Here is a 26,034-nt window from a genome sequence, read left to right on the forward strand (position 1 = left end):
TAATCAGCCGAAACAGCATCGGGGCTACTTGGATACCCCCCTTAGTATATCCCTTTTTATTTCCTACAAATAACCTAGGTAATGGCAGCATGGGCTAAAATTTGTTAAAATACTTAAACACTTAAAAAAAAAAAGTAGAATACTGTATATTGCTTCTTTTGAGACTGTACACAGTCTCAGGTTGTTGTTTTTATGACCCTCCATAAGGTGCTCCATACACTAGACAACCTGTAAACGACGCATTCTCGTTAACGATTTTGCTTGAGCTTCCCCGGCAGCTCCCCGGCAGTCCTGGGCAAACGATATACTACAATACACATGAGATATATCTTAACATCTCGGAGTGGCTACATCCAGAAGCATGCTGTCACTGACGATAGCTTCAGACCTTCCCTGCAGCACGGAAGATCAGAAGCTCCGACCAACGACCAGTGGGACAGTGCATCGTTATCGTACACAGTCACTGTGCACTATTATGGGGTCTATTCAATTATTGACGGAATTCCTGACAAGTCGGAAAAACTGCACTTTCCAACTTTTTTAGGTCGAATCTGATTCAACCTATTCAAGTCCAGTGCCGTTTTTCCGACTTGTCGGAAAACAGTGGATCGGCGTATTTTGCAAGCTTTTCTAACAGGTTTTTGATCCGTTTTCGACAATGCCGATTCGACTTTAAAAAAAGTTGGATCGGCATTGTCGAAAACGGGCAAAAACCTGTCGGAAATGCCCGCAAATTGAATAGTGAAGTGTCGGCGACATTAGTTGAATATATTCCTGTCAACGATTTGTAGTTTCGATCTGTCGGAAATGGCCAAATCGCTCATAATATCTTCTAGTGTACGGGCACCTATAGATGGATTTGCTTGAATGCATGGGTGATGACACCTGTGATTCACTTTTAATGTATGATCATTTAAATCAGTCTAACACGATAGACTGAAAACATGCTTTTACTTTCAAAGTAATGCTGCCTGTAGAATTCAAAATGAAGGAGTGGGGGCTGAATGTTTTTGTGCTCATACTGATGGATTTTAACACAGCATTCTACTTCCTTGATCAAATGTGAACAGCCAAGTGAAACGTAGGTTCCCAATCAAGTTTCAGTTCTGCAAGATCAAGTACAGTATTAAGATTCTTATATTTTTCACAGAACATTAATTTACTGTTTTTTTTGTTGTTGTTGTGTTTTTTTGTTATATTGTTTTATTTGTATCTACTATCTGTAGTAGCAAAAATTTCCTGAGTGGTGGTAATTACTGTCTCCCCTGAAAGCATGTAGATGTTCTTTGAAGTGACAAATAATTCCAAAATACAGTAGGTATGCTCGCCTACTGTTGTCTCTTGCACCTTACAAACTACAGAGGCTGAATCCTGTGACATATATAGAGGGAGGAAACTTTTACTGTACAGTTACTCATACACCAAACACATCTAATTCACACATTGCTTTCACTTCCTGACTGCAAGTACCCTAGAACTGTCAGGAGGAGGAAGTTTAAATCTCAAGAGCAGTGTGAAGAGCACAGAACATTGACAACATTGTGAAAAATGGTCATCAGGCACTGAGGGGTAAGCACAAAGGGTCTGCCTTTTAGTCAATGCTAATAAGTCAGAATCAGATATGTAAAGCAAGGATATTAGGAGGTGTGTTATTTAGAATGAGATACTCATAAAAGAGGAGCAAGCACTGTGCTCATGAAGAATAATATTGCCTTCAGTGCTCACGTGCATATAGCGTAAACACAGACATTGCTCGGGGGGGGGAATTTATCAAAGCCTGAAGAGAGATACAATAGAGAGAGAAATTAAGTACCAACCAGTCAGCTTCTAAATGTAATTTTTCAAATACAACCTTTAAAATGGCAGACGCTGATTGGTTGGTACTTTATCTCTTTCCACTCTCTCCCTATTCAAGCTCTGAAAAATCTCCCCCTTAGAGGATTAAGAGTACTGCAACTGCAATCCCAAACAGGCTATTTAAAGACAAAATGAAATGCTTGTCTTTCAAGCAAGTTAAAGAAAAAGAAATGTACTATGTAAAAGTATTGCAACTTGGTAGTTTAGACTGGTTAAACAATGCAAGAAATTAAAATTGCCCTTTAACTGGCTTGTGCGTGTACCCCACTAATATAACATGAGCTTTTTCTATTAAAAACATTGCCCTTTTAAATGTAGGGCTTTAATACAAAGGGACACAACTGCTTAGTTAATTGACCCATTGGGGCTTTGACTAGAACACTTCAGTACATTAACCTATTTGGTGATAAGCCACTCCAGTGTGGTTTTAGTTGTATGCCTTGGGTCCACTGTCATGATAGAAGAAACATCTTCCAAGTCCAAGTGCTCTTGTACACTGCAGCCAGTTTTCCTTTGCACTGTTTGTGCTTTGCTCCACCCATTTTACCCTCTTTATGAGCTTTTGAGTCCCTGCTGCAAAGAAACATCCCTATAACATGATTTCACTATGAAGTGTTAAGCTGGGTACACAATAGAAGACATTTTAAACGAATGTGCTAATAACGACCAATCGTTACGACAAATTTGTTTTATCGCCCAGTGTGTATGCACTGGATTGTTAGCAATGCGCACTCCCGTGGGTCGCTAGCAACATCCCCAGTCGTCTGTACATGCAGCTCAATCTGAGGATGTCGCTGACAATGCCATGCTGTCAAATGCGGGGTCCCGTCGTTATTGAGATCGCTGGGTACACACATCTTCTAGTGTGTACTCAGCTTAAGATTTGCGCGATGCTTAGCGCTTCTCACTGTGGCTGAACAGTTCAATTTTGATCTCACCAGACCATGAAATCTTCCTTCACATGGTCATGTTTACCACATGGGAAACTAGCCAACCTTTCATGTGAGTTTGTTTCAACAAGAACTTTCTTCTTCCTATCCTCTCATAGAGCACAGATTTATAAAGCACATACAGTATGCTTTTATTTTGCCATGCACAGTTACTTTCATCTCTATCATGGAAAACTAATTCCTTTAGTATTACCATTGGCCTCCACTCACTACAGCTTTTCTTCCCTTGACTCTCAGGGGTAAATTTACTAAGATGGGAGTTCTATTTAAGATAGGATGTTGCCCATAGCAACCAATCAGATTCCAGGTATTATCTTCTATAAGGTTCTAGATAAATGAGAAGTAGAATCTGAGTGGTTGCTATGGGCAACATCTCATCTTAAATAGTACTCCCATCTTAGTAAATTTACCCCTCAGTATCATAGGAGGGCCTGTTCTATACAGTTTCACAGCTGTTCAGTTCTATATTTTCTTCATTTAAGATGAACTTAACTGTGCTTCGGCGTATATTCAATGCTGTGGAAATATTCTTGCACTCGTTTCCCGATTGGACGACCTTGTCCTGGATCTGCTTGGAATGTTCTTATTTCTACGTTATGTAATCTACACTTGAAAATGCACTAAAGGGTAGCTCATAAAGACAGGGGTAAGGTATGATCATGTGACACACCTTTCCGGCACATAGATGGCCTCCAATAAGCAATTTGTGTAACTTGTGAAAAAAGTTTGTTACTTCAGAGGTAATATAGCACGGCTATAGTGAGCGGGTAAATACTAATGAAATAATTTAGTTTTCATTTTTGGATCCTAATTAACTTTGGCAAATAGTTTAATATTTTTTTATGGCACATTGAGTGCTTTGTGTTAAATTAGTGGAAATATATATCAACTAAATCCATCACGTTTCATGTTGAAACACAGCAAAATGTATAAATCTAAAAGTGTTCTGCTTATTTGTATTTTTATGCATGCAGTGGGAATTCCACAAAATTTGGCCCAAACATGCATATAAACTAAGGGGGTATATAAGCTAAAGAACAATTTTCATTGATTTTAAATTGCTGAAAATCAATGTAAATCAATGTTATGTTCCAGTGCTAAAACACAGATTTACTAACATTTAAAAATGTTTATATAAAATCAGGTTAGTAAATGTGTTATATCTCTTGAAGCAACATCGATAGAGTTTGATTTGAAATTGATTTAAATCTATGAAAATCACCTTTAGTAAATAATATATACTCTTATTAATCAGAAGAAACTTGGATTTGTACACAGTATAAAAGCATAATCAGTAAAACTGTATATGTAACTAGATTAAGTGACTCAAATGTTGGTTGATAGTAATGTTTAAACATAACCTGTCTATTTCAAGTAGAATTTTTTTTTTAATACAATAAAACCTTTGAATTACAGATGTATCCTCCTACATCTTTGCTGCAGTCATGCCAAACAGTCAGGTCATGTGAGAATCATCTAGCATCATGAGGTGTTTTTGAAGAAGATTTGTCTTATTCACAATGCAATGCAACTAAGACGCACAAGGAGACTGTGCTGATTTATTTGATATATGACAGTTGTATATCTGTGTGCGACCGAGTCTCTGAATCTGTATACAAAGTGCTACAATGTTGAAGCCGCAGCTGTTTTCCAATACAAGTTCTGTTTTGCTCCATCGCACACAATATACAGTAAATGTCATATATGAAATTAATCAGCACATTCAAAGTCACATTGCATTGTGAATAACATGCATTTTCTGCAAAAAAAAAAAAATGAGGCATGACGTTATCAGAGTTGTACAAGACCTGGCGGCTCACTCACACCAGGCATCTCGCGCTGAATGGCGTATTGCAGCTAGATATATGAGAACACTTCTGTAATACTCACTTCTATAAAAAAAACAATATTTTTAAACATTTCTTCATTCCCACAATACAGTTCACACTTTTCCCTCCACCTATTGTGTATGGGGTCCCATAACAATGAGGATCTCCTAAAGACAAATGGCACTATAGATCACATCATAACTAGTTTGCTGATGAAAAGTGAAACACCTATATATATATATATATATATATAGTATCCAAATGATCCGGCACTCTAATTAATATCCATCTGCCTGGGTGCCATTGTCTAATGTAGTATACAGAGTAGAGTCCGAACAATCAAATGTCCCAGACAGACACGGCACTCCAGGACTGCATGTGAAGATATTTAATGGTGCAGCTTCAGAGCACAAGCATATTACAATGCGGCATTTCGGGCCATGCAAGGCCCGAAATGCCGCATTGTAATATGCTTGTGCTCTGAAGCTGCACCATTAAATATCTTCACATGCAGTCCTGGAGTGCCGTGTCTGTCTGGGACATTTGATTGTTCGGACTCTACTCTATATATATATATATATATATATATATATATATATATGAGAGAGAGCTATACATACATATTTTATTTATTTTACACAAGTTATTGTTTGCATGATACACACTACATTTGTTACCGTTCTTTCTGAATTTGTGCTAGGATCTCTGTAGTGCTGAATATATAATACTGAATTCTCCTCGTACCCTCCAACGAGTTCAGTATGATATGCCTGCTGTCAGGATCCTGACAGTGGCATCCCACCAGCCGCAATACCGGTAGTGAGCGCGAGTCCCCTCGTGGGTTTGCTGCACTCGTCAAGCTTCGGGCCCGGTGGCCAGTATATTAACTACATCCCCCTCCAACGACTCGTCTCCTTGCAAAGATAAGAAATAGCTGATATTCTTTAGAAGACTCCACATTTCTCTATTTTATCGTGGCACAAGATCTTATTCTGATACTCTAGATAAAAAAGATATATAGATATGTCCTCATACACTATTGCTACATTCAAGCCAAACATCCTTTCATGACGCACAAGGTCCTGCGCATTTGGGCTTCCATGGAGCGTCTTTTTGCACAGATGTGTGTCTTAGTCACAGTGCTATGTGAAAAAAGCTCAAACTGAAAGTGAAACTGCAGGGACTGGAGATGTTACAGCCTCCTAACCTGCTGCTGGTAATATTAATAATACTGATCTGAATGTTTCCCACTGCATATGGAGAAAGGGGGCTACGGAGAGATAGTAGGAGTAGGGGCAGATAGGGACTGGGGGTAGAGAGTGGGGTAGCCGCAGATAGGGCCTGGGGGAGAAAGAAAGAGGACAGGATAAATGGGGCAGTAAGGGCCTGGGGGAGAAAGAAAGAGGACAGGATAGATGGGCCAGATAGGGACTGGGGAGGGGGGCAGGGGCAGATAGGGCATGGGGGCGGGGGGGGGGGAGAGAAAGGGAGGAGGGCTTGGGTAAGATAGGGACTGGGGAAAGAATGAAGTGGTAGGGACAGATACGGACAGTAGAGAGAGATGTAGATTTTTTCGATATAGTCACCTCTGTGTGACACAGACACACACACACTCCCTATGTATACTGCCCCCCCCACTATGTACTGCCCCTATAAACACTGCACCCCCATCCTCTTCCATAATCTGATCATCTGTTGTACTTCCCACCATACACTGCCCCTATAGACACACTACCCCACCATACAGTACCCCCCTATATACAGCACACCCCCTCCTACATATACTATGCTACAACCCCAGGTTACTTGCCAACCCAGAACTCAGCAACAAGTAGCAGTAGTAATCAGGAAACGGACGCAGGAACCACCAGACAGTCCCGCAGAGCTTAGAGCGGTGGCACCGGGGACACGTGTGACCACTTACCGGTGGAGGGGAGAAAGTGAATCAGTCTGGCAGGAAGAGGTGAGACCCTGTGTCGGGTGAGCAGAGCAATGAACAGGAGGAGTTGGGGTCAGTGCTGGAGCTGCAGATGATGCGGGTGAGGAGGAGACAGTATATATACTGCATGCCAATGGAGGGGCGGGGTCCTGTGCTTACCCCTCCCACACTCACCCCTGTGCTCACCCCTCCCACACTCCGCACAAGCCATGCCCAGACCCCTCCGGCCAGCTACTGGTGTCCTCTACCCCCCAGACTAGCCAGGAGCTGTGCAGGGACTGGTGAGCTCATACGTGCCAGTACTGTTGCATATAGTGCAGCATCATTATGGGATCAGTAAGAATTACAGACGATTGGGATGCCGGCCGTCAGTATACCAACAACGGCATCCCGATCTTCAGTATGCAGGAAGCGGGGCGAGCGCAAAGAGTCCCTTTGCGGTCTCGCTGCACTCGCCACAGGTTTGATTCCCACTCTATGGGTGTTGTGAACACCCACGAGTGGGAATAGCCGGGATTCCGGCTGTCGGTATTGTTAGCGGTCGGGATTCCGGCGTCAATATCCTGATCCGGACTGCCGGCAACTCAACTGCATAACATCATTATAGCCTGTCTATTACAGATATACAGCATCTACATTTATAATAATGCTACACACACCAGTGACATGTGCGAGGTGAGGCAGAGCCTTTCCTACCATACTAACGTATACGCATGAGTTTTGATTATGTAAAGTATATGAAAAATACAAAGAGTATTAAAAATATCTTCTTTGTAATGATTTTATAGTCAAAACTCTGTATTAAAAAGTATACGTCCGGTGAGGCAGTATCTTTTTTGCATATCTCTGATCAAAAGGCACCAAATTTCCAGCAGTATATACTGCTATACCTGTGTATAATGCCCACATGCACCCTTGGGCTCATATATTGCGTGTAAATCTGGCTCTGGAACTAACCAATGCCTCCTGAGCCATTTACCTCATTGCACCTGACTGACACACACACACACTCACTCAGCATGACAAGCCCCGGCTTCCAGCAGCAGGACTTCCAAAAACCCAGCAGCTCCTGTGTGAGAAGCGACCGTCTTCCTAACACAGGGCCTAATTCAGAGATGATCGCAGCAGAAAATTTGTTAGCAGTTGGGTAAAACCTTGTGCACTGCAGGGGGGACAGATATAACATGTGCAGAGAGAGTTAGATTTGGGTGGGGTGTGTTCAAACTGAAATCTAAATTGCAGTGTAAAAATGAAGCAACCAGTATTTACCCTGCACAGAAACAAAATAACCCGCCCAATTCTAACTCTCTCTGCAAATGTTATATCTGCCTCCCATGCAGTGCACATGGTTTTGCCCAACTGCTAACAAATTTGCTGTTGCATTCAACTCTGAATTACCCCCATAGTCTGACATTTTGACGGGCTTTTAACTAGTCTTTGCTATAATCTAGTATAACATTAAAACATATTTGCAAAACCCAATTGCCAGAACTATTCTTGGACAAAGGACAACAGGATCTGGCACCTGACAACAGGATCAGGACAACCTACATAAGAGCCTACCAGAAGTACCTGTAATGAACCTACAGCTACCAACAGACTAGTGTTAAACTGGTCTCCTACTGGACTAATTGACACCATCTTTGTTATGGTGTAACCAATCTGTTATACCACTTAGGGCCAAATTCTATGACATATTAACAGAATTTGATGGCAGATGAGAAACATCTAGTTTGCCCTAAACATATGTGTGCGCGCACACACACTTAAATACTAGGGTTATTTTTTTTCTTTAGTCTTAAGACAATTAACCTACCAGTATATTTTTGGATTGTTGGAGGAAACCCACAAAAGCACAAACTCAACAGTTATGGCCATTGTGGGAATCAAACTCATGACCTCAGTGCTGTGATGCAGTAAGGCTAACCATTACACCGGGTGTAGTATGGTATGCCGGCGGCCGGGCTCCCGGCGACACGCATACTGGTGCCAGGAGCCCCACTGCCGGCATACCGACAGCGTGGCAAGCCCAAAGGAGCCCCTTGCGGGCACGGTGGCGCGCTATGCTATATATTCTCCCTCCAGGGGGGTTGCTGACCTCCACGAGGGAGAATATCTGTAGGTATGCCGGGATTCCGGCGCCGGTATACTGTGCGCCGGGATCCCGACATTCGGCATACTGAAGACCACCCATTACACCATCTGTATTGCCCATTAGTAGCTGTAATTTACCACGCTGGGAAAAGGGTGGTAGCCTTGAGCTTTAACATCTGGAGCTATTCAATCACAGCCCCTTTTCCTTGATTTCCTTGCTAACCCATAGAATCCAGCATCCGCGATCAGGGCAGTTTAAGTAGATTTCTGTTCGAGCCTCCTCAGGCAAAAATAATAATCTAAAACAGAAAGTGTTTTTAACCTATGGAATTATTGCATGGCTTGGTAACTTCACAGTAGCAGAGCATAAGTCTCTGGAGAGGTTTGTGAAAACAGCAGGTAAAGTGATTGGTCTACGCTTACCTAGCATTCAGGAGGGTATTACTGGTCGACAGTAAGTAGGTCGAGATGGTTTCTGGTTCAACAGGGACTCTAGGTCGACATGAGTTTTTAAAAAAATATGAACTTTTTCATACTTTACGATCCACTTGGACTACAATTGGGAACGGAAACCTGCCTGAAGCATGGTGAGCGAAGCGAGCCATGCGAGGTGACACGGTGCACTAATTGGGGATGTACGGAGAAAACAACACCAAAAAAGCGGAAAAACTAATGTCGACCTTGTCATGTCGACCTAGAACCCATGTCGACCTACTTACTGTCGACCAATAGTGGTCGACCCTCAATACCACACCCTTCAGGAGGTATATGAAAAAAAGTCTTCTTACTTAAGTGCCAGGTATACTGGGAGATTTGGTAAAGTAAAATAATGACCGCGCTTATGTTTGTGATAGCAGCTCCATCCAATAAACAACAAAAAAAACTTTTAAAAAGGAGCGCTTGATTTAATTATGCATATTGTGTAGAACGCACATACCTGTAAAAAAATTATTTTTCGTTAGTAAAATGTTTAAGCTCTTTTGTGAAATGGTGGTGGAACGGAGACAGTTATTGTAATAGTTGTGAGTTATACCGGACAGTCTTTTTGCCGAACTATCCCTGCTAACCCTATTGGTACCTCTTGTGGCTTGCTGTTGATGGTATTAGCGGCGTATTAGCGGCGTATTTACTAGGATCTAGTAAAAGGGTTTTAACCCGAAACGCGTTGGAGATACTTGGTGCAGAGACGGAGAACACTGTAAGTGTATGCAAACACTGACAGTTGAGACGCTGATACGCGTCCAAGCAATCACGCCGCACGAGAGACACGGAGCCGGACCAGCCGTAAACAGCGGGGAAGACGGACTATACAACACACGAGGCATACGCCGCTAATACCATCAACAGCAAGCCACAAGAGGTACCAATAGGGTTAGCAGGGATAGTTCGGCAAAAAGACTGTCCGGTATAACTCACAACTATTACAATAACTGTCTCCGTTCCACCACCATTTCACAAAAGAGCTTAAACATTTTACTAACGAAAAATAATTTTTTTACAGGTATGTGCGTTCTACACAATATGCATAATTAAATCAAGCGCTCCTTTTTTAAAGGTTTTTTTATACTGGGAGATTTGTCTCATCCAAACCATGAATGTTTTCTATGCTGCCCTCAAACAAACAAAATAGATCAATATTATGTCTAACTAGTCGATTGAGGGGAAGTTTTTTCCCCACAGATATATATATTGTAAAAATTCTAGTTGCCGAGGCTTTTAGGTGATGATGTTAGGAAATCTGTTATTTACACATGTACATTTTTTATTGGCTGTTCATGAATGTGACCCGTTGATGACAAAGTTTGGAATTGGAATTACCAAAATAGTTATAATTCTTAAAACAAGTTACAAGACACAGTATGCAACAATATGACTTAAAGTAGCGTTACAATACCTAACATAGATGAGCAACAGTCATTGGAAACTTTATATTACTTTATTTAAAGGGATTCTCAGGAATACTGTATGCTGCTTCAGCTAAACAAGGCAGTGGCATTTCACAAATGTCACAATGTTTTTGGCGAGTAAACAAAAGTAATCAGACCCTTTTGGGTTAGTAACATTTCAGAATGTCAACCTTATGGTAATATTTTCAAAAACGCAGCGGAGATCTGGTTTGGCTTTTAGGAAGCAGAGAACTAAGGGGCAGATGTATTAACCTGGAGAAGGCATAAGGAAGTGATAAACCAGTGATATGTACAAGGTGATATGCACCAGCCAATCAGCTCCAATATGTAAATTAACAGTTAGGATCTGATTGGCTGGTGCCTTTATCACCTTGCACATATCACTGGTTTATCACTTTCTTATGCCTTCTCCAGGTTAATACATCTGCCCCTTAGGGGTATATTCAATTAAGTCGGATCCATTCCGACATGTATTTGTCGGAATGGATACGACAACCCCTATTCAATCTCATCTTAATTTGACTTTTTCAAGTCGAATTGAGATGAGGGACGCAGAGGAGGAGAAGGGGGGTGAGCTGTGGGGAGAACAGCGGGGGACAGCCTGCGGACATACAGGTGAGATCAGCGCTGCAGCAGGATGTCACTCAGCCGCCCGACCTCATGGCAGTGTCCACCTGGCTCCAGCAAGCGTGCTGGAGCCGGGTGGAAGGTGCCGTGAGGTCGGGCGGCTGAGTGACATCCTGCTGCAGAGCTACTGTAGCGCTGATCTCCCCTGTATGCCCGCCGGCTGTCGCCCCGTCTCCATGCAGCTCTCCCCCCTCTCCTCCTCTGGGTCCGCATCTCAGTCCGACATCTTTTGATGTCGGACTGAGATGGTCGAAAATGGGGCCAAAACCTGTCGGTTTTGGCCCCGTTTTCGACACAAGCACATGGATCGGCAGCCATTCCGCTGATCCACGTGCTTTTCGACAAGTCGAATTCATCGACTTGTCGAAAAATTTAGGGATACATTGAATAGGTCGAATCAGGATTCGACCTTAGAAAGTCGAAAACTGACGTCTTTTCGACAGACGGTAGTTTTCAACTTCAATTGAATATACCCCTGAAACTCAAAAATCCTGTAATTCATATTGGTGGCAGAAGATTGAGAGTGATGTGCGATATACTATATATTCTGTGTAACCCTAAGTGACCATACTTGTTTGCTTGACAATATGACATAGCAATAACAAACATTTGCTTGCCACGTGACAACATTTAAGAACTTACAGGGCAAGTGCTACCAGCATTTATCCCAAAGGGAGAGGTTTCCCAGAAGGCTTAACATTTATTGACAGCGACGGGCAATGAAATTATTTAGATTTGCATATCTCCGGCCATAACATCACTGGGAAGAGGGGTTTGGAAAAGAGAGAATAAAGTACACAAAGTTTTACATCTGACATCACACCACCCCATCCCAGTGGAATGGAAAGCAATTTAAAGTATATACATTTATATTGCGTTTGAGAATACACATAAAGCTGTTTGCCACAGTAATGGAACTTAGGGCCCGATTCAGACCTGATCGCTGTTGTGCGAATTCGCATAGCGGACGATTATTGAATGACTGTGTATACACTGCAATGCGCAGGCGCATCGCCAAACAGTGACAGGATGGTAAGAAAATTTTGATTGCAATGTGATTGACAGAAAGAGGACGTTTGTGGGTGGTAACTGGCTGTTTTCCGGGAGTGTCAGGAAAAACGCGGGCGTTCCCAAGCGGTTTCAGGGAGGGTGTGTGACATCAGCTCCGGCCCCCGATCAGCCTGTTTGTATCGCACTGTAGGAGTAAATCTTGGGCTACGCATAGACTGGAAAAGCCATTCGATGGTGAAAAAGTTGCGAACGGATTTGCAGCTGTCCGCTGTATGGCAGAATTTTCGTACGGCATACACATGCATTCGCACACTTGCACAGGGCGGGTTTTCACTCTCCCTGGGCGACGACTATCTGACTGCAGACCACAGCGAACAGGTCTGAATTAGGCCCTTAATAATGACAGTAAAAAAAAGTAATATTGTTGACCAAGAGGGACTTTAAAAATCTCTTTTTTTCATAATTTGAGAAATTCATTCTAGGTGATAATATCCTTTTGGCTATGGACACAATGAACATTAAAATGTAGCTTAACATGCATTAAGAAATTAATGTAAATGAATGGAAAAATAAATGATGCTGAATGCTTCACGTTCCATTTCAGTGCATTTGACAGGTGTCAACACAGATGAAAGCTTACATTAGTTTCAATGAAAGTGCACTGCATGCAACAAAATGTAGTTAGGATACATTACCCTAGGCATCTGCTTTGAACAAGAATACAGTAGTTACGGTATGGCTATTTTTGCACAGGCATATTTAAAAATGATAGGTTTAACTTTTTTCTAAAAACATCTAAAATCATATCATATGAAGACAAACACAGGGCCTAATTCAGGTTGGCCCGTTCTGCGCATGCGCCCGCATTTTCTGCAGGGGGGGGGGCATAGAAAATGCGATCGCCTCTGCCTGTCAATCAGGCAGAAGCGGTTGCGCGGAAAGGGGACGGGCAACGCTCCATTTCCAGGGAGGAGATGAAGCGTTCTGGGGGCGGAGGCAGACAAACTGGGGCGGTGCGGCATGATCGCGGCGGCTGCGTGACGTCAGGGGCTATCCTTAGTTTCTGCTAACAAGCAGAAATTGCGATGTGTTCGCAATTTCTGCTTATTGAACGGGGGAGGAGGCGGTCAGCATGTTGGGCGGCCTTGCACAGCGATGGGTGGCGCCCAGCATGCGATCCAAAGGATTGCAACTTCTGCTAATTAGCATAATTTGCAATCCTTACTGAATTAGGCCCACAATACAAAAGTGGTTTGTCACACAAGATTTCTTTATACTGGCTAATTTATTTTTTAACAAGTAAAATATGGGTGAACCACACAACATTAGATTTGAGAAAAGATGTGAGGTCTAGATAGTTCCTAATTATATCATGATAAGTACGTGTACTTTCATTTTCACATGACTGTATGCAACCACCTTCAATGGGAAACGGAAGCCTAATCATGTAATTAAAATATGCTCATTAGTTCGTGTAACCCTATTCTTTATATGTAATTGTTTACAAATTCATCAATCAGCTGTCAGGTTTTTTTCTCAACACATGTTAGTGGCCATGTCATTTATGTGATTGCAGAAAAAGCAGAATAGGAATACAACAGAAATGTATATGAACAAAATAGACTCATGAGTGAAGTAAACATCAAAAAAAATAAATGAAATATAGGGGGTAATTCAGAGTTGATCGCAGCATCAAATTTGTTAGCAGTTGGGCAAAACCATGTGCACTGCAGGGGGGGCCGATATAACATGTGCAGAGAGAGTCAGATTTGGGTGGGGTGTTCAAACTGAAATCTAAATTGCAGTGTAAAAGTAAAGCAGCCAGTATTAACCCTGCACAGAAACAATATGACCCACCCAAATCTAACTCACTCTGCACATGTTATATCTGCCCCCCCCCCCCCCCCCCCTCTGCAGAGCACATGGTTTTGCTCAACTGCTAACAAATTTGCTGCTGTGATCAACTCTGAATTACCCCCATAGTTACAAGACAAGACGAACATTTACTTACCAGGAGAAAAAGAGAAAATCAGGATATTTAACAAGCTGTGGTAAAATGAGGTTTAATCAATAAAGAAAGAGAAAAAATAGGATTTTAATTACCTACCGGTAAATCCTTTTCTCGTAGTCCGTAGAGGATACTGGGGTTCCATTTAGTACCATGGGGTATAGACGGGTCCACTAGGAGCCATAACCACTAAGAATTTGATAGTGTGGGCTGGCTTCTCCCTTTATGCCCCTCTTACCAGACTAGGAAACTGTGCCCGAGGAGCCGGACATACTTTGAGAGAATGATAAATAAGGATAGTGGTGAGACTACGAACCAGCACACACAAACAGAGGAAAGCTATGCAAACCCAACTTTAAACAGTAACAGCAACAGCTGAATCAACAATACTTAACCAAGTAACAGTGCAGGAAGAATCCATTATCTTCTACGGACTATGAGAAAAGGATTTACCAGTAGGTAATTAAAATCCTATTTTCTCTTACATCCTAGAGGATACTGGGGTTTCATTTAGTACCATGGGAATATACCAAAGCTCCCAAACCGGGTGGGAGAGTGCTAAGGTTCCTGATTGACCAAACTGAAGGTCCTCAAAGGCCAAAGTATCGAACGTGTAGAACTTAGCAAACGTGTTCGAACCAGACCATGTAGCTGCTCTGCATACCTATAAAGCCAAGACACCCCGGGCAGCCTCCCAGGAAGAACCCACCGACCTAGTAGAGTAGACCTGTACAGATTTTGCAAACCTGCCGTGGAATAAGCATGCTGGATAGTGAGCCAGATCCAGCGTGCAATTGTCTGCTTTGAAGCAGGACACCCAATTTTATTGATATCATACAGAACGAACAGCGAATCGGATTTCCTGTGACGAGCTGTCCTCTTCACGTATACCTTCAAAGCCCTCACAACATCCAAAGACTTTGAGGTAGTGGAAGTGTCGGTGAGAACCGGAACCGCAATAAGTTGGTTGATATGAAACGCAGACACCACTTTCGGAAGAAATTGCGGATGAGTTCTGAGTTCAGCTCTGTCCTCATGAAAAATTAAATAGGGGCTTTTGTGAGACAAAGCCCGCAGCTCCGACACACGTCTTGCTGAAGCCAATGCCAACAGTGTGACGATCTTCCACGTAAGATATTTTACGTCCACCTCCTGTAATGGTTCAAACCAGTCCGATTTAGGAACTGCAGCACCAAATTGAGATCCCAAGATGCCGTGGGAGGCACAAAGGGAAGTTGGATGCGCAGAACACCTTTCAAAAACGTCTGGACTTCAGGTAGAGAAGCCAAATGTTTATGAAAGAAAATGGACAAGGCCGAAATCTGGACTTTTATGGAGCCTAGATGTACAGTAGGCCCACATTCACACCCACCTGCAGAAAAAGCAGGAAACGTCCCAGGTGAAATTCCCCCGCAGAATAAGCTCTGCTCTCACACCGGGAGACGTGTTTCTTCCAAATACGGTGGTAATGTTTAGATGTTACCCCCTTCCTGGCTTGGATCATAGTCGGGATAACTTTGTTAGGGATCCCTCTTCTGGCTAAAATCAGCAGTTCAACTTCCATGCCGTCAAACGTAGCCGTGGTAAGTCCTTATAGACTAAGGGGCCCTGTTGCAGAAGATCCTCGTGAAGAGGTAGAGGCCACGGATCTTCGAGGAGCATCTCCAGAAGGTCTGCGTACCAGGCCCTTCTTAGCCAGTCCGGAGCAATTAGTATTGCTTGAACCTATTCCCTTTTTATTCTATTGAGAATTATTGGGATCAGAGGAAGTGGAGGAAACACGTACACCGTCTGACAGTCCCACTGAGTCATCAGAGAGTCTACCGCCACTGCCTGTGGGTCTCTCGACCTGGAACAATACAGCTTGAGCTTCTTGTTGAGACGAGAGGCCATCATGTCGATTTGTGGATATCCCCACCAACGTGTCAAGCCCCTGAACACTTCCGGGTGAAGGCCCCACTCCCCCGAGTGCAGGTCATGTCTGCTGAGGAAGTCTGCTGCCCAGTTGTCTACTACTGGAATGAAGACCGCTGACGACGCCACAGTGGTTTTTTTATGCCCAGAGGAGAATTCTTGACACCTCTGACATTGCTGCTCTTCTTTTCGTTCTGCCCTGTCGGTTTATGTACGTCACTGACGTTACATTGTCCGACTGGACTTGAATGGCATGATCCTGAAAAAGATAAGAGGCCTGCATAAGGGCATTATATATGGCCCTGAGTTCCAGAATGTTGATTGGAAGAACAACTTCCTGGCTTGACCATCTTCCTTGAAACTGCACCCCCTAGGTGACTGCTCCCCAACCTCGGAGGCTTGCCTCCATGGTTAACAGGATCCAGTCCTGAATTCCGAACCTCCGACCCTCAACGAGGTGTGAGGTCTGTAGCCACCACAGACGGGAGATCCTGGCTTTTGGTGACAGACGAATCCTCTGGTGCATGTGAAGATGCGATCCGGACCATTTGTCCAACAGATCCAGCTGAAAGGGTCTTGCGTGAACCTTCCGTATTGAAGCGCCTCGTAAGAGGCCACCATTTTCCCCAGAAGGCGAATGCATAGATGCACCGATATCCGGGTTGGCTTCAGGACATCCCGAACCATTGACTGGATTACCAATGCCTTTTCCAACGGAAAGGAACACTTTCTTCGAGTCCATGTCCAGTATCATTCCCAGGAATGGGAGCCTCCCGTGTTGGCTCTAGGTGAGATATTGGAAGGTTCAGAATCCACCCGTGATCCTGGAGTAGTTTGGTTGAGAGGCCAATGCTGTCCAGCAACCTCTCCCTGGATGGCGCCTTTATCAGAAGATTGTCCAGGTACAGAATTATGTTCACTCCCTGCTTGCGGCGTATAAACATCATCTCTGCCATCACTTTGGTGAACACCCTCGGTGCCGTGACGAGACCAAATGGCAGGGCCTGGAACTGATAGCGACAGTCCTGTAGTACAAACCGTAGATAAGCCTGGTGAGGTGGCCATATCAGAATGTGAAGGTACGCATCCTTGATATCCAGAGACACAAGGAATTCCCTTTCCTCCAGACCTGAGACCATCGCTCTCAGAGACTCCATCTTGAACTTGAACACCCTTAAGGACGGGTTCAAGGACTTGAGGTTCAGAATCAGACTTACCGAACAGTCTGGTTTCGGTACTACAAACAAGTTGGAATAGTACACCTGTAGATGAGGTGTATCTGGAACAATGACTTGAGTCTGTACCAGTTTTTGGATGGCCTCTTGTGAAGCTGGGAAGCCTGATTTGAAGAATCTGTGAGGTGGGAGCTCTTGGAACTCCAGTCAGTAGCCCTGGGAAATAAGATCTATTACCCAGGGATCCTGGCACGAACTTGACCAGATGTGACTGAAAAATTGTAGTCGGGCTCCCACCTGACAGACCTCCAGGCCTCGCGGCCCACCGTCATGCTGAAGGCTTTGAGGAAGCAGAGCCTGAGCTCTGTTCCTGAACACCTGCAATTGCTGGCTTGCGTGGTTTACCTCTTGCGCCTCTGGAGGCTGTAGAAGAACCTCTGGATTTTCCCTTAAACTTGGCTGTCTGAAAGGACTGTAAATTTGAAGCTGAATAAGCTTCCCTGGCTGAGGGAGCTGCGGAAGGAAGATACGTAGACTTACCCGCAGTAGCTCTGGAGATCCATTTGTCTAGTTCGTCTCCAAACAAGGCCTCTCCTGTGAATGGTAGGCCTTCCACGCCTTTCCTGGAGTCCGCATCAGCCGTCCACTGGCTTCCACCATAAAGTTCGCAGAGTCCTGTATATGCTGTAGGAGTAAAACAACATCCCCCTTAGACAAGGAATCTAACCCCTCAATTAGGTTACCTGACCATTTAGCAATGGCTTTTGTGATCCACGCACATGCAATAGTCGGTCTTTGGGCCCCCCGAGCAGCTGTGTATAATGATTTGAGTGTAGTCTCAATTTTATGATCAGCCGTATGTTTTAGGGAGGTTGCATCAGGGACAGGCACTATTGGTGGATTTTCCCATTTTTTCCTATCCTCCAGAGGATAATGAAAAGATGAGAGCAACCTTTTAGGGATTTGAAATTTCTTATCAGGATTAACCCATGGTTCTTTAAACAGGGTATTCAATTCCTTTGACGCAGGAAAAGTTACAGAGGATTTCTTTTTTACATTAAAATAAGATTCCTCACACTCCTCTGACGCCTTATCAGGAATTTGCAGAACATCTCTGATAGCCTCTATAAGAGCTTCTATTCCCTGTGACAGAGTAGCATCCCCCCACTCCAAATCCACCTCACCCTCCTCCATGTCTGACCCGTCAGAGTCAGACTGCAGGATATGGGCCAGAGATCGTTTTGAAAGACAAATGGGAGGGGATTGAGACAATGGAGGGGATTGAGACGCAGTCTGTCTTAAGTATTGCGTCTCTTTCTCATTGCGGGATAGCTTTGTAGAAATATTTGAGATCACTCCCTTAATGGAATTAATCCATCCTGGTTCAGAGGAACACTCCGCTGTACAAGAAACACACTCTTTGCCTGACATAATGTAAATGTGACAGCACACACACACACAGGAAAAGGTTAAGCACAATTAACCTACAAAGAGTCCTTCAGGGAGAGACAGAGTAATTTGGAGCAAGCCCCCACCGCGCCCTTATCGCTAATGCCAAGCTTAGCCGGGTCGCAGACTAAGTACCCTGATAGGGGACTTAGTACACTAATAGTCGCTCCCCCCCTGCTATGACCCCCTGGTACCGCTGAGGTAATCTGGAGTCACACTGGAGGAGCTGCGCATCCCTGTCAGTCAGCGTCTGTGTGCACTGCAGAGGGAAAATGGTGCTGCTGAGCTGCTGGATCCTCTCATACTGAATCCCCGCCCCTTCAATGGCGCGCGGTCTTCACGCTTTTTTTTTATACTGGCTGACTAATCTTTTCCTTAAAATGGAGAGAAAACCATTTTAAGGCTGTTTTTGCCAGTGTGGGTACTGTGTACAGTGTAATGAGATGCAATCCGCCCCGGTTAGAAGATGTGCGTCTCCGCACCCTCATGCCGCCATTATGGGACACCCGCTTAGTACTCACAACTCTTCTTTCTTCTGGCTCTGTTAGGGGTGGCGGTGTGCTGCGGGAATGTACGCTCACCGTGGTGGGGCTTGCGAATAGTTCCCTCAGGAGCTCAGCGTCCTGTCAGCGGGCAACGGGACCATTAACCCTTCAAGAGGTTGGGCCATCCCCCGCCGTCCCCAACCCCCAAGTCCCACGAAGCAGGTAGGCTGGTGCCAACCAGCCCTGTCTGAAATGAACAATCATAAAATAAATGCAGAAAGCTCTTCAGGAGCTTCCATAAGCGTGACCGGCTCCTCCGGGCACATTTATTAAACTGAGTCTGGTAGGAGGGGCATAGAGGGAGGAGCCAGCCCACACTATCAAATTCTTAAAGTGCCCATGGCTCCTAGTGGACCAGTCTATACCCCATGGTACTAAATGGACCCCAGTATCCTCTAGGACGTAAGAGAAATTAAGTGCTTTGGATAAAAGCCATAAGATACATAAATGAATGGACTGCATATTTCACAGAATGACATATGGATGGCTCGCAGTAAACAGTATGCATTCCCATGAAACCAAGCATACCCAAAACATCTGTAACTTTCCTTTGCTTAACTGCTGTTGAACTACTATCCTTTATGGTCCCTTTTGGCTTCTAATTACTTTAGAATTGGAGAGTGATAAAAGATAGAGGTCTGTAAACAGCAGACCTATAAGCTAAGGACAAATCGGTCAATTAGTCACACATCTGATGGGTGAAAATTGTAAATTCCATCAATGGGCAATCATTTGAATTTCAGACAGATCACATTGAGGGGTAGAGTTATATCCTTTTCAGACAGAAATCCCGGCAATGCCGGGTCTTTTTGCCAGTCACTGCCTAACACCCATTTCACACAGTGAAGCAAATGTCTACCCGGTAATTTGCGGATTAAAACAGGTATTCCGTCTGTGTGAATGGGTCACCCTGGGTCAAATTTCACGGGTCTCCATCCCTAGTAAATTCCTGGGTTGAAGTCCCGGGAATTTCAACCCGGGTTGACCCTTTCACACAGAAAAAGGACCTGTGTTTTTTGGCAAATTACCTGGTAGAACTGCTTCACCCAGTAATTTAATTTCTGTGTGAAAGGGGTATTAGTTATGTATGTTTAAAATGCGTAACAAAATGCATCTTCCAAACCTGAGAGAGATAAGATAGAAATCAATTTACCAGTTTTGGCTCTAGTATGCAAAAACGACTGTCAGTATTGAACTACATAAATTAATTGTATGTGTAACTGTAAATGTATATAATAAGTGACTATCTACAATTGGCAGAAATATGTATACAGTATTTGTGCTTCTATTACTGCAGGGAGCTGGATTTGCAGAGGAGAAAGGATAATGGAGAACATAAATCAAAGTCAAACCCCTTCTGCGTTTATCCAGCAGTTTCAAGACTATGGAATTGTTGCACTTGTGTTTTACAGCATTATTCTCCCCATTGGACTATTTGTTAATCTCACAGCACTCTGGGTTTTTAGCTGCTCCACTAAAAAAAGAACAACTATAACAGTATACATGATGAATGTGGCACTGCTTGATTTAATGTTTTTACTGTTTGTCCCTTTCCGTATAATATACTATGCCACACAATCCTGGACCTTTGGAGATCTATTCTGTCGGATCATGGCTGCTCTTACAGTGTTTTACCCAAGTGTCACATTGTGGCTTCTTGCTTTTATAAGCGCTGATCGATATATGGCAATTGTACAACCTAAACACATCAAAGAGCTGAAAAATATTTCCAAAGCAATGGCAGCATGCTTTGGAATTTGGATAATGACTATTGTAATCACAACCCCTTTGCTTTTTCTCTCTGAAGACAGAGACACAGAAATTAATTTCACCACTTGTTTCAAAATGTTTGACATCATCCATTTTAAACAAAACAACATCTTGAACGTTGCTCGTCTGATTTTCTTTTTCCTGATTCCTCTACTTATCATGATAGGCTGTTACAGCATTATTATTTACAGTCTTATTAGCGGCAGAACCTCACGACTGAAGCCCAAAGCAAAGAAGAAATCAATACAAATCATTGTGACTTTAATCATGCAGGTGCTACTGTGTTTTGTACCATTCCATGTGTGCTTCATACTACTAATGACCCAGGAAGAACAACACCACTACATTTCATGGGGAAAGATATCCACCTACCTAATGAATCTCAGCACATGCCTGGACGTAATCCTGTATTACATTGTCTCCAAGCAGTTTCAGGCTCGAGTGATCAGTGTAATTTGGTACCGGAACTATTTGCGCAGTGTACGCAGGAAGAGCGGGAGAACGGGCAGCATACGCTCTTTGAGCAATATCAACAGTGAAATGGTGTGATCTGTGTGTGGTCTTTAGATGCATAGAATAAATATAACATTTTAAAAATCTGTATATATTAAATTTAATCTAAGGACTTGGAATTTCATCTGAAGACTGAGTTACCAGAATCTTTAAAAAAAATAAAACAATTAAGAAAAAAAAAAAAAAAGACTGCATGCATCAAGTACAAACTAACCACGATTAAACACGGAATGGTAATCATATGAAAAATAAATCATTTTTGAAAGAAAAAAAAATGACTGCAGCTTTAGACACTGAAAGGGATGAAGTATTGTAAATACAGTAATGGATATATGATTAAATACCTAAAACAGAATTTATAAAAACTGAAGTTATTTGTGATGATGGCCTTAGATTTCACAGAAAGTTTGTGCATTAACTAAGACTATAATAGAGCAAAGTTAGATCAATTGAATATGTATGGGCTGCAATAAGTAGGTTTAAACAGGGGTGTACTACATTCTGTCATTCGGGGGCTTCTTTGTGATGGTCCTTATTAAAACGTTAATTGCCTAAGCATGTCAAATGTGTGTGTGCAAAGCTCCACTACTGGCGATATAGCAACAAGTCCACCACTGTGACAGCGTATTCTCCCGGATATCTCATCTAGGAGGCTTAGGGGCAAATGTATGAAACTGGCACATATCATGCAAGTATGGCTCTTCCCACTTCACCTCTTTTGCCGAGGCAGCGGGAAGCACTAGTGCCAAGATGTAAGAACATATAGGCTGCCATAGAGGGGGAGGGAAAACTCCCCCTTCCAGCGATCCCTCCCATGTGCTGTCTCACTACTCCAGCTGGTTCACTGGGAATGCGCAAGATCTCCTGTGCAGTCCGGATGCCTCTACAGCCGGGGACAGCGCTGTCCCTGCTGTGGAGATAGGGCAACTCCACCTGCAGCTGTCAAAATCATTCCTACATTTGCCCATGCATATATCGGCGTGCATATCTTTATACTGTAGCACATACCACTGCTGTAATACATGGGGGAGAAGTGGTATCAGTGCACATAACGTACGCTGATACCACTTCTCCCCCATAACTACCATTCATACATCTCCCCCATAATGAGAAACTTCATACTGTTAGCTTCTTATTAGTCTGTCAAAATCAGGTTTGTGTAAATGATCTTAAAATACATTAATAGTAAAAATCAGTAGATGTTAACCGAAGAGCTGAAAAATACTTATTCAGATTACAGAAAGTAAGAATTGCATGCTAATATAGAAAACACTTCTCTTAAAAGTTGTGCATGTTAAAATGCATGCTAACTAGACATCATGCATATGTCTTGCTTAGTACAGATAACACAAGACATAAGATATGGGCAAACTTCAAATGCACTGAAATAGAAAGAAAGACCTTGGTTTCTTTTATTTTGCACATGTCCTTCATGAGAACCCGATTAGTATTCCCCTTTCTCACCGCAACACAGTAAATACCTAAAAAAACCACCACAGATGTGTCCTCATACATCATTGCTGCAGTCACGCTGAACAGTCCCTCTCGGCATGCCAGATCCCGTGAGACTCTGCTAGTATTGGGCGTTTTTACAGATATACAAGTGTTAAATAATAAGAATTTACTTACCGATAATTCTATTTCTCATAGTCCGTAGTGGATGCTGGGGACTCCGAAAGGACCATGGAGAATAGCGGCTCCGCAGGAGACTGGGCACAAAAGTAAAAGCTTTAAGACTACCTGGTGTGCACTGGCTCCTCCCCCAATGACCCTCCTCCAAGCCTCAGTTAGGATACTGTGCCCGGACGAGCGTACACAATAAGGAAGGATTTTGAATCCCGGGTAAAGGGGGGTACTCACGGGAGAGATGTGTGCTGAGCGATCTTAACTCAGACCGCTCAGCACACATCTCTCACCCCGCTCAGCACAGCGCGATGTGCTGAGCGAGGGGGAAAGCCGACGGGGGGGCCGCTCACTTCACACAACGGTGAAGTGAGCGACCCGCTAGATTGAGCCTGCATGCAGCTCAATCTAGCATCGGCGATAGCGATGCGCGGGGCCGGGCATCGCTATCGCTGGAGGGCATACACACGGCAGATCCGTTCTTAAAATCTAAGCAATCTAGCAAGATTGCTTAGATTTTAAGCACGGATCTCTCCGTGTGTACCCCCCTTTAGACTCATACCAGCCACACCAATCACACCGTACAACTTGTGATCTGAACCCAGTTAACAGCATGATAACAGAGGAGCCTCTGAAAAGATGGCTCACAACAATAATAACCCGATTTTTTGTAACAATAACTATGTACAAGTATTGCAGACAATCCGCACTTGGGATGGGCGCCCAGCATCCACTACGGACTATGAGAAATAGAATTATCGGTAAGTAAATTCTTATTTTCTCTGACGTCCTAGTGGATGCTGGGGACTCCGAAAGGACCATGGGGATTATACCAAAGCTCCCAAACGGGCGGGAGAGTGCGGATGACTCTGCAGCACCGAATGAGAGAACTCCAGGTCCTCCTCAGCCAGGGTATCAAATTTGTAGAATTTAGCAAACGTGTTTGCCCCTGACCAAGTAGCTGCTCGGCAAAGTTGTAAAGCCGAGACCCCTCGGGCAGCCGCCCAAGATGAGCCCACTTTCCGTGTGGAATGGGCTTTTACAGATTTTGGCTGTGGCAGGCCTGCCACAGAATGTGCAAGCTGAATTGTACTACAAATCCAACGAGCAATAGTCTGCTTAGAAGCAGGAGCACCCAGCTTGTTGGGTGCATACAGGATAAACAGCGAGTCAGATTTTCTGACTCCAGCCGTCCTGGAAACATATATTTTCAGGGCCCTGACTACGTCCAGCAACTTGGAATCCTCCAAGTCCCTAGTAGCCGCAGGCACCACAATAGGCTGGTTTAAGTGAAATGCTGAAACCACCTTAGGGAGAAATTGAGGACGAGTCCTCAATTCTGCCCTGTCCGTATGAAAAATTAGGTAAGGGCTTTTATAGGATAAAGCTGCCAATTCTGAGACACGCCTGGCTGAGGCCAGGGCTAACAGCATTACCACTTTCCATGTGAGATATTTTAAGTCCACAGTGGTGAGTGGTTCAAACCAATGTGATTTTAGGAACCCCAAAACTACATTGAGATCCCAAGGTGCCACTGGAGGCACAAAAGGAGGCTGTATATGCAGTACCCCCTTGACAAACGTCTGAACTTCAGGAACTGAAGCTAGTTCTTTTTGGAAGAATATTGACAGGGCCGAAATTTGAACCTTAATGGACCCTAATTTTAGGCCCATAGACAGTCCTGTTTGCAGGAAATGCAGGAAACGACCCAGTTGAAATTCCTCTGTAGGGGCCTTCCTGGCCTCACACCACGCAACATATTTACGCCAAATACGGTGATAATGTTGCACAGTTACATCCTTCCTGGCTTTGATCAGGGTAGGGATGACTTCATCCGGAATGCCTTTTTCCTTCAGGATCCGGCGTTCAACCGCCATGCCGTCAAACGCAGCCGCGGTAAGTCTTGGAACAGACATGGTCCCTGCTGGAGCAGGTCCTTTCTTAGAGGTAGAGGCCACGGGTCTTCCGTGAGCATCTCTTGAAGTTCCGGGTACCAAGTCCTTCTTGGCCAATCCGGAGCCACGTGTATAGTCCTTACTCCTCTCCTTCTTATGATTCTTAGTACCTTGGGTATGAGAGGCAGAGGAGGGAACACATACACTGACTGGTACACCCACGGTGTTACCAGAGCGTCCACAGCTATTGCCTGAGGGTCCCTTGACCTGGCGCAATATCTGTCCAGTTTTTTGTTGAGGCGGGACGCCATCATGTCCACCTTTGGTTTTTCCCAACGGTTCACAATCATGTGGAAGACTTGTGGGTGAAGTCCCCACTCCCCCGGGTGGAGATCGTGTCTGCTGAGGAAGTCTGCTTCCCAGTTGTCCACTCCCGGAATGAACACTGCTGACAGTGCTATCACATGATTTTCCGCCCAGCGAAGAATCCTTGCAACTTCCGTCATTGCCCTCCTGCTTCTTGTGCCGCCCTGTCTGTTTACGTGGGCGACTGCCGTGATGTTGTCCGACTGGATCAGCACCGGCTGACCCTGAAGCAGAGGCCTTGCCTGACTTAGGGCATTGTAAATGGCCCTTAGTTCCAGGATATTTATGTGAAGTGACGTTTCCATGCTTGACCACAAGCCCTGGAAATTTTTTCCCTGTGTGACTGCTCCCCAGCCTCTCAGGCTGGCATCCGTGGTCACCAGGACCCAGTCCTGAATACCGAATCTGCGGCCCTCTAGAAGATGAGCACTCTGCAACCACCACAGGAGAGACACCCTTGTCCTTGGAGACAGGGTTATCCGCTGATGCATTTGAAGATGCGATCCGGACCATTTGTCCAGCAGATCCCACTGAAAAGTTCTTGCGTGGAATCTGCCGAATG

At 44.0% G+C, this 26,034-nt stretch overlaps 2 protein-coding genes across 5 annotated transcripts in view; one reads left to right on the top strand and one right to left on the bottom strand.

The window, feature by feature from the left end:
- The window catches only part of UBAC2 (UBA domain containing 2), a 419,334-nt gene that overhangs the window by 274,382 nt on the left and 118,918 nt on the right, over positions 1-26,034 (bottom strand). The window lies entirely within an intron of this gene.
- Positions 1,481-21,963, top strand: GPR18 (G protein-coupled receptor 18). Its single transcript, XM_063953258.1, has 2 exons — positions 1,481-1,569; positions 20,603-21,963. Exon 2 carries the CDS (start codon positions 20,632-20,634, stop codon positions 21,622-21,624), a length of 993 nt encoding a protein of 330 aa, XP_063809328.1. The 5' UTR covers positions 1,481-1,569; positions 20,603-20,631; the 3' UTR covers positions 21,625-21,963.

This window comes from Pseudophryne corroboree, chromosome 2, assembly GCF_028390025.1.
Source record: "Pseudophryne corroboree isolate aPseCor3 chromosome 2, aPseCor3.hap2, whole genome shotgun sequence".
Classification (NCBI taxonomy): Eukaryota; Metazoa; Chordata; class Amphibia; order Anura; family Myobatrachidae; genus Pseudophryne; species Pseudophryne corroboree.